Source organism: Gossypium hirsutum, chromosome A07 (genome assembly GCF_007990345.1).
Source record: "Gossypium hirsutum isolate 1008001.06 chromosome A07, Gossypium_hirsutum_v2.1, whole genome shotgun sequence".
Classification (NCBI taxonomy): Eukaryota; Viridiplantae; Streptophyta; class Magnoliopsida; order Malvales; family Malvaceae; genus Gossypium; species Gossypium hirsutum.
In genome coordinates, this window is record NC_053430.1 from 18607011 (window position 1) to 18620615 (window position 13605).

At 35.3% G+C, this 13605-nt stretch overlaps 1 protein-coding gene across 1 annotated transcript; it reads right to left on the reverse strand.

Annotated features, from left to right (window-relative positions):
* Positions 1–8284: 8284 nt before the first annotated feature.
* On the reverse strand, positions 8285–10640 carry LOC107961024 (uncharacterized). Its single transcript, XM_016897270.1, has 4 exons — positions 10404–10640; positions 9674–10070; positions 9488–9555; positions 8285–9034 (listed from the first exon to the last, which is right to left on the reverse strand). The coding sequence occupies exons 1-4, from the start codon at positions 10638–10640 to the stop codon at positions 8285–8287; spliced, it is 1452 nt and encodes a 483-aa protein (XP_016752759.1).
* Positions 10641–13605: the final 2965 nt, after the last annotated feature.

Sequence of the window (13605 nt, forward strand, 5' to 3'; positions counted from 1 at the left end):
GAATTTGTAGCAATTGTGGAGATTAAGTCTCTTTCTTATTGTAGAGTCATGTTGACTAACGCTCTTCCACTCGCGGCATCTACCATATTCATCTCCATGGGTTTTAGGCTTTCATAAAAATACTAGAGCAAAGACTGTTCCGTTATACCGTGCTGTGGGCAACTTGCACACAATTTCTTAAATCGCTCCCAATAGTTGTACAGAGTCTCTGTGTCTTTTTGCCTTATGCCCACAATTTCTCTTCTTAACTTGACTGCACGCGATGCTGGAAAAAACCTGTTGAGAAATAAACGAGACAGATCAGCCCAAGTCGTTACAGATCCAGGAGGTAAATAAAATAACCATTCCCTAGCAGAATCTGCTAAGGAAAAAGGGAAAGTGCGCAGTTTAATTTGATTCTCAGTTACCCCCTGAGGTTTCATACTAAGGCAAACCATATGGAATTCTTTCAAATGCTAGTAGTGATTTTCGTTCTGTAACCCCCAAAAAATTGGCAGTAGCTAGATCAAGCCTGACTTTAATTCAAAATCAATATCCATAATAGGATACGCGATGCATAGTGGCGGTTGTTCTGTCGGTGCTTCGGCCAGTTGCTGAATTGTCTGAGCCATAGGTTGAAGTGCTAAATTAGGGTTTTCGTCAACCCTAGTGTTAAGCACTTCTTCTGAGGAATCGACTTCTACTTTTTCACCTTCAAAAGTTTGAGTAGGGTTTTCGTTAACCCTAGACTCTGCTTCGTCGTCGATTCTGATTTCTGGTGGTGGATTACTTTGAGTCTCAACCACTGTTGACTGCTTTTTCCTTAGCTTTGTTTCCTTGCGATTGGCTCTCGCAGTCTTTTCAATCTCTGAATCAAACACAAAAGTTCCTGGAGCAGATCTGGTCATAAGAAACAAAAAATAAGATTAGTACGTTACCAGTCCCCGGCAACGGCACCAAAATTTGATGCGTCGTTGAGAGCACCAAAAATATCCTATTCCCTACAAAATAATGAAAAATAACAGTAAAGGCGAAGTAGGGTCGAATCCTCAGGGACCGAATTATACGAGTGCTTGTTTCTCGAAATCCTAGGCGGAATCGTGCCCAAGAAAATCTGCGTGACAGAAAAAAATAAAAATAACAGAATTAAAGATTTGATTTGGAAAAAAAATGAAAAAACAGGAGCTAAAGTTGACTAAAATTGTGATTACAAAAATAATAAAAATAATAAAGAGAGTTAAAGGAAAAGAAATTCTTATTTGTAGATTCCAGCCTCCAGTTGTCTCATTCCGCCTTGGGTTCAATCCTCGGCTTTTAAATAACCCTTATCAACTCAAGTAAGCCAGTTATAGTGGAAGAGGACGCCTACGACCACCAGCTCCAAAGATTAGACTTACAATTTTTAGGGAACCTGACTCTAGCCAATAATCTATGCTAGATCAACGCTTCTCAATGGCGAATCCCACGCCATTTTGTCTCTTTGGCTCACCAACCTCTGACGCAGTAAATTAACGAACCGACTATGCAATCCTTCCAAAACATACAAAGCGGCCGCCTTTGCATATGCTGAAAAGCTTACTTCTTAATGGCCATGGACAGAAGTGTCAGCCCATAATGCAGAGAAACGATGAATACTTGGCGAGAAGGCTAAGTATGGATTCTAGGCCTCAAGAACCCTTTCTGGGGAATATTGACAACTTTCGGCTAGATAAGGTTTAGTGGCTCATGATAATGGTGGAAAAGAAAATAAATATAAAGATGGAAAAGGAAGTTTTATTGAAAGAAAATATGAAGAAACAAAAGCCTAGACTTTCAGGGGGAGAGTGTTTACAGAAAAAGATGAACACCCCAATAGAGTCACTTCACCCCCTATTTATAGTGCTAGGGAGATAGTCTATTTTAACTTAAATTCTAAAAAGATAAATACATTTAATTAAAGATAATTAAAGATAATTAAAATAAAATCTTAAAATTTAAATAATCCTAATAATTATCTTAATATTAATTATCCTAATAAAATGGAGTCTTATAAAATAAAATTTCTTCTTTTTGCGTTTTTAGTTCTTGTGTCTTCCATGCTCGCACTTTTGGCACAATCTTTTTCCTATGTCGCATATCAGCCCATTGTGTCTCCAAATTCGCACTTTTGTCCCTTAATTTTGTTTTTGCCTCCAAATCAGTCCCTAAAAGATAAAAAGACATAAATAGCTCAAATAAGTATGACCAAGCCTAGAATAAACACATGATTAATACATAAAAATACGTTATTCTAAAGCATTATCAAGGTCCCGAAGACTTCGTTGGACCCATTGATTTTAAAGTCAATGAAATTTCCTCCAATGTGAACTGAGCTATAAGAGCAAGATTTATAACCGGGGTGATATAAACCCCAACCCTTCCAAAATACGACTTGGGTCCTCAATCCCTTGAAAGGAAAATAAGTGTTCAAAGTAAGTAGTAGTCCCGTCAAACAACTCTGCCTTGTCTTTAACCAAGCGACCATCATCCTGTATCAGGCAACTAACCCGGTTGAATCGTTTCTGTTGACTAGTCGATCCATGAAAGAACCATGTATTATTGTCACCCATTTTCAACAAATCCACCCTACCTTTCTGTTCCCAATACAATTCATCCTTATCAATTTCCTAATTTAGGTCAAGTTTTGCAGTCAAAAGATCCAAAATATTCTCGTCATCTCTGTCCTCCAAATTATAGGTCATGACACTGTAATAGAAATGATTGAGTTGGCCACTCTTACCATTATAAAGGTCAGCCATCCATCGCTGCAAACCTTGACACAATATAGCCAAAAGTTGCTAGACACTATCCACACAACCCGTCCAAAGATAACAAATCTTTGATTTGCAAGTGTCCTCTAAAACCCACCAAGCCTCAAACTAGAAAGAACTCACAACGGGACGGTAGGAATAGATAGTATCAATCGGAAGAGGCTAGTGGTCCGAAAAAGTCAAAAAACGAGCCCACCACGCAAAATCTGCAACCCTTTATCCAAATGCTCTCGAATGTTGTTTGTCGCAAGTTTTTACATTCCCACGTAAACCAAGGTCTTTCAAACCCGAGGTCATCCAAGAAACAATCAGATAAGACACCGTAGGACATGCGGTTTTCATCATGCAAAGCATCTCTAATCTTCTCAAAAGAGTACAATATTTTGTTAAAATCATAGCACACCAACCAAGCCAAGCTCTAATCATGCCTGAGAGACTGAAGTGTATCCCAAGCTACAGACCAATGTCTTAAATCAGGAGAACCATAGAAACCTGTAAAATGCCAGTATGCATCCGTAGCAGTCTCCCTAACATTCACATCAATATAGAACTGTGAAAAACTTCGTAAATCCACTAGAACATTCGCCCACCAACTTAAATTAAGACCCCCTCGCGTACTCTCCATCAACATCTTAATACCATGTATGAACCCACATCAACGTCACACCCGAACCGTATGATTACAATCTAATTTCTTCTTTATGAAGAAAACGATGTGAGGATTATACGAACACAACATATGCTAAAGCCTAGGAATAGCCCGTAGATTCCTCAACCCACGGACATTCCAACAAAAGAACCTCATAGCTGTCTGTCAGACTGCTTATTGGCGGCCACCGATATATTCAAATGAAAAGTAGTAGATCACCTATCTCCAGCCCTTGGTAAATTCAAACCTTCAGAAAAATACCCAGAGGAACAACCAAGTCGTTGTCTCTTTTTGATATCAATCCTTGTCAAATGAGCATTTTCTGACTCATGGATCATATGAACTTGATCATGCACACTCGAAAGACTCCTTGAAGCCCTTAACACAATCCCGTCTAAATTCACCTCCAAAACAGAATGGAGACCCCTGAGAAACGGAACCAGTAGGGTATTTAGCAAACCTACAGTCTTAGAGGTGCCCGAAAGATCTGTCCTATGAGAAACGTCAGGATTTTCTTTTTGCAACTAAATAATGTCCATAACAGTGGCTTAATATCCCACCGCTCTCAGAGAAATATCCCATCCCATATCATTTGCAGTGACTTCCTTTGCCAAGTGAATGGCGCAGAAACTGTCACCATGGCCCAGTCAACTACACAAGAAACAGAACAGTGTAAGCTTTTCGTAGCGAAATTGAACATAAACAAATTCCCTAGAGAATAGTTGAATCTTCTTCTAGCGCTTCAAAGGGCCCGAATATCAACTCTGACCCGAATCCGCAAGAATGGAACAACTCCGTGAACAGCCTGTTTGACATCATACTCTTCAAAAAACCCAACAAAATTCCCCAATGCCTGAGCAACAACTTTCGAAAATAGTCCAGATGGTAGATTGTGAACCTGCACCCAAAAGTAGGAGTAGATCAAAGGTACCAATAGAGGGTCCTCACAAGGGCTCAAGCAATGAAAGACCAAAATATGGTTGTTAAAAGTCCAATGTGCTCCTTTAACAACCCGATCAAAATCGACACGATTAAAGAAACGAAAGAGAAATCGTTTCTCCCCTAAGTTAGTAATTTGTATTCCTCCCAAAAGATGCCACAAATTCGTTTGAGTATTGCGTATAGCAGGGAAATGTGTCACACTAGCAGTAGCAAAACGACCCACAAAACAAAATTCATACAAAGAATGTCGACCAGTGGAAAGCCTTAGGAGATGAATCACATCCTCCTTAGCCTCCGCAATTCTCAGAGCAGCCAGATTATCTTCCATTGTCCTATCAAAACTAAGGCCAATTGCCCCCATAGAACCCACTTAATCCCCAAACTATCAACAATTACCGAAAATAGTAACTAGAAACAGCACGGGAAAGAACGCCACAAGAACCCGTGTGCTAACAAATTAGACAATTACGTGTAAAAAATGAAAAACCGTAAAAACTTCAAAAAATTTTAGTGCTCTAATTTTTATAGTTTATTTTTTGTTAACTTTTTTTAACGATCCAAGTGTCAAGAACGCTGGGCGTAAACCTTGTTTTAATGAAAAGAAAATAATACTTTTTAGAATTTTGCTCAGTACCTATTTTGAAGATATTTTTTTTTGTATTATTTATGTTTGTTTTATGGTTCATGTTAAGAGTTCATAATTGCCTTTCTCAATAATGTCATCTCCAAGCTTCGAACCTGCATATTCCTTTTTGGGAGTTAATTTGAAGATATTTTGTGAAAATAAGATTAAAATTTTAAATATTATATTTATATTTATATTTATGTATGTAAAATATAAAAATGTGTATGACACGTAGTATAAACGATAAATAAATCACTACAAACTAATGCATAAATGCCATGTAATCTCAAAAAAAGAGAAGGACAAATTGATAATAATTGCAACACTGGAATAATTAAGAAACAAATTAAAGATGCATCAACTTGATCAAATTGTTAAAATTTGCATCCTAGCCTCACATCATCAAATCAACATGACGATGAACATTGATTAACCAAGAAAAAACTACCAAAAGTCTTAAGAGACCCACCGTATCAGTGATGCACAAAAGGCCAAGTCTCAGATGGCCTATCATTCTCCTCATTATCTCGAATCTATCACCATTACTATGATATATTACAAAGTTTTAACTTTGACATATATATATATTTGTAATTAAAAAAATTATGTATTGAATTATATACGAGAAATTATAGTATTTTTATTATTTCAAATATTTTTTACAAAATAATATTTATAAATAAAATAAAAATTATTCAATAATGTAATAAATATTATTATAAACTATAGTTTTAGATTATAGCTTAAGGGAAAAAATGATCTTACTTCGTGATCAAAATATGTTTGAATAATGATTTAATTAAAAAATCCAAATAGTTTTGATGAAAAATTAACTAGTATTGTAATCAAGTTCACTTATGCAAGAAATAATTGTATAAATAAATTTTTTTTCTTTTAAAATACTTAAAATTGAATATAAAAAACACCAAAGCGTCAAATAGTTTGTAGTAAGAAAGCAAAGATTTAACCTTAGCGTAATGATATATTTCTTTTTAATTAAAAAAAGATTATAAGTAATAAAAAGGAAATGTGTAATTTCTTGCAATTTCAGTGCATAATTGGAATATAAATTTTATAGTTTTAGAGTGAGTTTGATAAGCTAAAATTTTAAATGTTGAAAATTTAAGTATTAAATTTTACTGTTACATTTGTTAAGTGTTGAATTTATATTAAAAATTATTTGGTAAATTAGTAAATATAAATACTGAATATAATTATGTTGTTTGATAAAAGTAAATACATATCTTTAAAAAAATATTTATTTCTTACTTTTAATCTTATTAATATAATATTTTATATTATTTTAAATAATTCTTGAAAGATAAATATGGTACTCTGAATAACTCTTTTTTTAAAAGTAAAAGTAATAATTTATTTCAAATTTTTAATAAAATAAAATAAATTTAATAATTTCTACATTAAAAATAATAAACTATCAAAATATAATTTTAAACCAATACTTTTTATTTACTCAAAATCAAATTACTTCTTAATAATCACATATTTATTCAAATAAAGAATTTAAACAATAAACTATGCTATTCATCAATCAATTAATGAAAAAAAATATCTTCAATTAGTTTTAACAAAAAAAAAATAATGCAACAAAGGAAAAAAAAGAGGCAAACTAATAGCACTTTTACATCATTTTAACATGTAAATTATGTTAACCATCAAGTTTAATTATATTTATAATAAATTTAAAATTCCATACGATTTTATTGTAACTAAAATCCATCAAAAACTGTCGATTGAGTCTTAATTCGATTGGCATGAGCATTGTTATTAGTGCAGGAGGATGTGAGTTCGAATGCACTAAAACACATTATCCTTTTATTTATGGTTGGGAAAGAACTACGGTAGTTTTAGACATTATGTCCAAAAGAGCATATATAAAATTGCCAAAATCAAAATTTGTCTATATTTTGCAATATTTATCTTAAAAAAATAAGATAAAAAATTTAATATAGATGTTTTTAAAACAATTTATTTCAATATTTTAAGCTAGTAAAATTTATATAAAAAAATTAAAATTTTTCTTAGTATTTATAATAATTTATCTTTAAGGCTTTTATTGGATAAGAAAAAGTGATAATATAGTTTTTTTTTTAATTTTTAATTTTAATTATTTACAAATTAGATAAAAGATTTAATCTGGTTTCTTTTTGAACAATTCATTCTGATATTTTGAATAACTTGTGTTAATAGTAAAATTTAAGAGAATAACAAATTTAGTAGGATAAGATAAATTTTAAATTATTAAATTTAGATTTTTTTAAAGATTTATTTTAATATTTTTAACAGTATATTTTAAACAATTAAATTTATCTCAAAACTCTAAAACATTTTCTTAATTTACCATAATAGTAATTTTTAAAAAAAATCAAACAAATATAGGGTAACTTAATTTTAAGATAAAATATTTATTTAAATATTAGCTTTGATTATTATTTTTTTGAAAGAAACTGGGTTGTATTGATAAGAATAAACCAATTAAAATCATTAGACAATCGGCCTAATGAATGGACCTCCAGACTATGAAAAATAAAATAAAACATAAATGAGACAACCCAGCAGTTATGAGTTGTTTTTCTAGAAATTTCCCTAATAATATCTTCATTTTCATTTACAGCTCTCGGAGAAGAACAAAAGACTGGTAACCCAAGTAATTTTCTCCTTTAACATAGAGACTGTTGGTATGCTTCACCCCCATCGCCGATCGACCTCTGCTTCAGTGACTCTCGCAACCACTGGATCGTGAGTAAGGTAAGTATTTCCTGCCATTCTTAAAGCTTTCGATGCTAGGTCATGTGCTTTAGCATTTGCTCATCTTCTTACATAATGGAATCGAATCTCATGGAAAAACTTGCATAGTTCCTGAATGTCTTGGATGTATGCGTATAGTACTGACTTATCTTTGTTCTTGTTCTGGACTTTTTTGATCACCGTCAAGGAATCCCCTTCGATAACAACACTCTGTAATCCCAGATCCCTTCCCAAGAGAACTGCCTGTAAACATGCAACGGCCTCAGCTGCAAACCCCGTAAGTATATTCTCATGGGTTGTGGTTTTAGTGACTAAAGTTTCCCCTTTCCAATTTCTGACTATGAGTCCCGAACATAATTTCTTCATTTTGAGATCTACTGCTGCATCAAAATTGATTTTACAGATACCTTGGTCCGGTGGCCTCCATTCTGCAGTTATCAGGCTAAAGGCAAGCTTACCTTGTTTAACGTTGTTGAGATCATGTAAGTATTTTGAAACAAATCGTGCTGTCTCTGCTCTTGACATTTTTTTGCCTTAATGAATCCATTTATTTCTGGCCAACCAGATAGCCCAGATGGTATACAGAAAAGAACGACAGATATCCATTCTGCTATTTGAAACAATCCAGGTAAACCACTCCATAAATTCCAGATCTACTAGGTTTACAGGCCAAATAAAGTTTAAGCTATTCCATGTTTCTTTTGAAACAGTGCAGTCACGAAATACGTGGTTCCTGTTCTCCACTTCTTGTTTACACCTCGGACAAACATCATCAGTAATGAGCCTTTTAGTTCGTAGATTTGATAGTGTAGGAAGGTAGTTTAAAGTGGCTCTCCATGCTGTAATTTTTAACTTAGAAGGGAGGTCACTTTTCCACAAGTTTTTGTAACATTTCCTGTTTTCACTTGGGTTGTATCCATTATTATTGATGGAATTGCCATGTAAAAGTAATCTATACCCACTTCTGACTGTGTATTCGCCTGTCGGTTCGCCTCTCCAAGCCAGAAAGTCATCCTGTGGCAAACGAGCAAGCGAGATTTGGAGGATTCGCTGGGCATCTACTTCAGAGAAGGTACCTTTAATCAATTCAGTTTTCCAAGACCTATTTGTGCAATCAATGAGGTCCGCTACTTTCAACAAATCGGGATTACTCACTATTTTTTTAATAAGTAGATGTTCATCATCCTGAGCCCATACATCCTCCTCGATATTGATATTCCAGCCCGTTCCCACCCTCCAACAGAGTCCTGACTGCAACAGGCCTTTTGCAGCCCATATACTTTTCTAGGTATATGAAGGTAAATGTCCTAACTCTGAGTTTAGAAAGTCAGTATTCGGATAATATTTGGCCTTTAACGTTTGTGCTAAAAGAGAATTGGGATTTTCAACTAATCTCCAACCCTGCTTAGCCAGAAGGGCCAAATTAAACTTTGCAAAATCATGAAAACCAAGACCGCGAAATTCCTTCAATTCGCATAAATTGGTCCATGAACACCAATGAATCCCCCTTTTCCCGTACCCCTTCTGCCACCAGAATTTGGCAATTATTTTCTCCATATCATCGCATACAGACTTCGGTAATAAAAAACAACCCATTGTATAAGTAGGAATAGCTTGTAACATTGCTTTAATGAAAACCTCTTTGCCCGTGATAATAAGCGAGAACTCCAACAATCAATTTTTACTTTTAAGACTATCTTTTAGGTGTTGAAAAGCTAACTTTTTGCTCCTACCCACCATACTTGGCAAGCCCAGATATTTCTCTGCGTTATTCGTCCATTTCACCCCCAGTCTACTTGAGATAGCTGAACAAATTACTTCAATTGTGTTGGAGCTAAAATAGACTGTGGACTTTCCATAATTAACGCATTTGTCCCGAGCATTTTTCATATTCTTTTAAGATTTTTCCAAAAATCCTGGTACCTTCTTCGGTTGCTTCTCCAAACAAAACAAAGTCGTCCGCAAAAAGATGAGTAATTTGGGGGCCTCTTCGACTCGCCTTTATTCCTCTCAACAATCCTTCTGCGCTTGCAAGTTTTAATAATGTAGATAGTCCCTCACTGTATATAAGAAACAGAAAAGGACTCAAAGGATCCCCTTGACGTAATCCTCTCCCTGGCATAAAAATCTCCCCCGACTTCCCATCCAACTCAACCGAGTACGTAACCATATTGATGCATCTCATAATGAGCTGAATCCAAGACCCATTAAACCCCATTTTTGCCATCATTTGTTGTAAGAAATCCCACTCCACCCGATCATACGCTTTACTCATATCAATCTTAAGAGCCATAAGACCCCTTTTTCCCATCCTTTTGTTCTTCATAGATTGTAGAATTTCATATGCCAGAAGAACATTATCAGTAATTAATCTTCTCGGTACAAAAGAACTCTAAGCCGGATCTATACAATAATCCAAAACTTTCTGTAGCCTGTTTGCTATAGATTTTGAAATTATTTTATAAAAGACCGAGCAAAGGCTAATTGGTCTAAATTCAGATGGGTTTTTTGGATGAGGATTCTTAGGTAGTAGTACGATATTCATATGGTTTAATAGATCAAAAGTTTTACCATGATTAAGAACTTCCAAAAAAAATCACTTACCTCCCTCCTTACAATATGCCAGAATTTTTGAAAAAAATTACCGAAAAACCATCAGGTTCAGACCCTTTTGTCGGCCCCATACTGTTAATTGCTTCAAGAATTTCCTTCTCTTTAAAATGGCAGTCAGCACTTGATTCATGCTATCGGTGATAGTGCAACGAAAACCTGAGAGTAAGTGACTTGTATTACCAACACCTTTAGATTCGAATAGCTTCATAAAATAGTTCCTGGTTATGACTTCTATATCTTTTTCTTCAGTACGGAGGATACCTTTGTTATCTTCCATCTGTCGTATTCTATTTGTTCTACGTCTTTGGGACGTTAGACTGTGGAAAAAGGCCGTATTCTTATCCTCTTGGCTTAGCCAATTCAAATCTCGCCCTCTGCTCCCAGTACATCTCCTCCTTCTCCATCTCTCAATTTAATTCAAGCTTTACATCAATGATCTCGGCAATGATATCATTATCTCTATTCTTCTTGTCAAGTTCAACCAGTCTTTCCCTTAGAATATTCGATTTTCTTTCACGATCCCCTTTGATAGTCTTAGCCTAATTTTGTAAGCTCAAACGACTATTTTCAAATTTTTCCAAAACGTTACCAGATTGCCTCTGCCACGCGTCCTTTATGATTTCTTCACACGATGGCTCAGTGACCCACCAAGATTCAAATTTAAAACAACTACCTCCAATGCTTTGTACATTCGGCATAGTCATAATGAAAACTGGGCAGTGATTAGAGAAAGAATGTGAAAAATGTTGAACTTCATACTCAGGAAACAAATTCAGCCACTCTCGAGTCGCGACCTCCCTGTCCAAACGCTCTCTGATATTTGTATCAGCAAAATTACCCCTCCCAAGTAAACTTTTTTCCTTTGAAACCCATATCAGCCAGACCACAAACTTCTAGAGTTGACCGAAATGCCTCCATTTGTTTCTCATCTTTTGTTCGTCCTCCCATTTTCTCATGTGCATACATAATTTCGTTGAAATCACCACATACGCACTATGGTAGATGGCTGTTATTCTTCAATCTGCGTAGTAGATTCTATGACTCATGTTTATTTGATTGATTTGGGTTACCATAAAACCCAGTGAAACGCCATTTGTGCAAACTATTTTCCTCATTAATCTCCACATCAAAGTGATTTTGTGAGTAGCTATAAACTTGAACTAAATTGTTACCATTCCATGCAAGGCTTAAACCACCACTTGCTGAGATATCCATTCCATTTTGAAATCCTCACCGCTTCCATAACCGTTCCATTCTAATGCTGTCTAACTTTGTCTCTATCAAGAAGACCATTTGGGGTTTATAAAGCTTCAACATGTGATGAAGCCTTCTAGTCGCCCGAGAATTCCCCAATCTTCGGACGTTCCAGCTTAGGATTTTCATTGATCTCTGTTAGCTGGCCATTTGCCAGCCGCCGATGTAATTTGTGAAATTGCAGCACTACCTTCCTTAATAATCAGAGACTCATCTACTACTTCTTTTCCTCCCGAATTCCCATAATCTAATTTTTCTTTTTTAGTCGAAGCTTCGACATTCAAGTCTGAGACTCTCACCATCTCTGGGTCAAATTTTCGTTTTCCGCTCATATACTCCCCTATGATGGAATCTTCTTCCTCCCTGCTGGATAGATGCCTCCAGCTCATCTTCCTGTAGCCCAATTGAGAAGCTTCAATTAGCCTGTTTGATCCCACTGATAAGTGGCTAATTTTAGGCTCAACTTCATTACTAAACCTGCTTGTACTCCTACTCTCCAACACTTTTGTGGGCCCCATTTGTACTAAATTTTCTATTTGACCAGCTTCTAGGTTGCGGCAAGTTTTGTCTGTTTGTGCCTCCCTTTTTATAGCCAAATTTTTAGGCGAGATTTCCTCATCATTATCCCTTAAAATTATTTCCCCTTTTTTAGACGATATCTGTAGCGAATTCCCTCATCATTATCCCTTAAAATTATTTCCCTTTTTTTAGACGATATCTGTAGCGAATTCCTCTCAACTATATCTCTAAAACATTCCTACAATTTCTCCGCTTCCTAATCATAGAGTCCTGTTGCACGACATCTACTTTCTCCGGCCGAAGATTCAAGTCTGACGTTACCGGTGATAACTTCGTCTCTTTGTTTGCCACTTCCTCCCCCGTGTAAAAACACTGATGCATTGACTTTTTCGTTATGGAGCCAACAATTAGACTTTCTTTCCCGACTATGGACGATTCTGCTTTAAGAGCTAACGAGAAAGGATAGTCCTTTTAGCTGTATGAGATTCTCCCTTTTGAGTTTCCAAACATTCTTTGACCCCATGTCCTATCCTTCCACAACCAAAGCAAAAAGTTGGGAGATTTTCGTATTTGAAAGGTAACCAGGATTTCCTTTTTCCGCACAAAGAAACAAAGATACCTCTTCTTAACTGTTTTTGGATATTCAAGTTCACACGAATGCGACAGAATTCTCCCTTTATCTCTGCCGGGATTACTCCCCCAAAAGTAGACTTAATAGCATGCATCAAATCTTTCTTGTCACATTCTGGCGGGCATGGACCAACTTTTAACCAGAAAGGGGAAAAAATTAGTTACATCTTGCTACGCTCCACGGGTTGAGACAATCTGTTGAAGATGATTAATTGTTTTCGGAAAAACCATGGCTGTCCCTCCAGAATCTGTTCTAAGTCTTCTTCATCTTCAAAAGAAATTGTAAATAAATTCTGCCTCACTATGAGAATCTTAAACTTTTTTTTTTGTTTTCCAGATACTCCGTAATTGCGCACGCAGACTATCTGGGTTGTATGATTTTCTCGTCCAAACAGTACAAAGCAGCGTCGGATTTTCACTTGGAGTAACTAAAGAACTTTTCACTGTTAATTGAATTAACTCTTCTTCAAGGAGATTAATCTCGTTTCGATCATCAATCTTTCCAGAGTCACCGCTCGTCTTCATCCCAACCACAGTATTCACTATTTCTTCGGGAAACCTAAGAGAGCACTCTTGACTCAAAAATATATTATTATAATATGAACTTCTGTTTTAACTAGCTTTGATTATTTTTAAATTGTAATTAACATGAGGTTATCTATTATTATTTAATGACATGTGGGTATCTTAAATGTTCCAATTCGGTAACGTTAATGGCTATTACGTAAGTTTTAAAAATTGGATGGCCAAAATATAATCTTGACCAAAATTTAAAGATAGCGAGTGTAGTTTCCCTTTTTTTTCTTTTAATATCTCATATAGGTTAGTTGGCGGGTTAT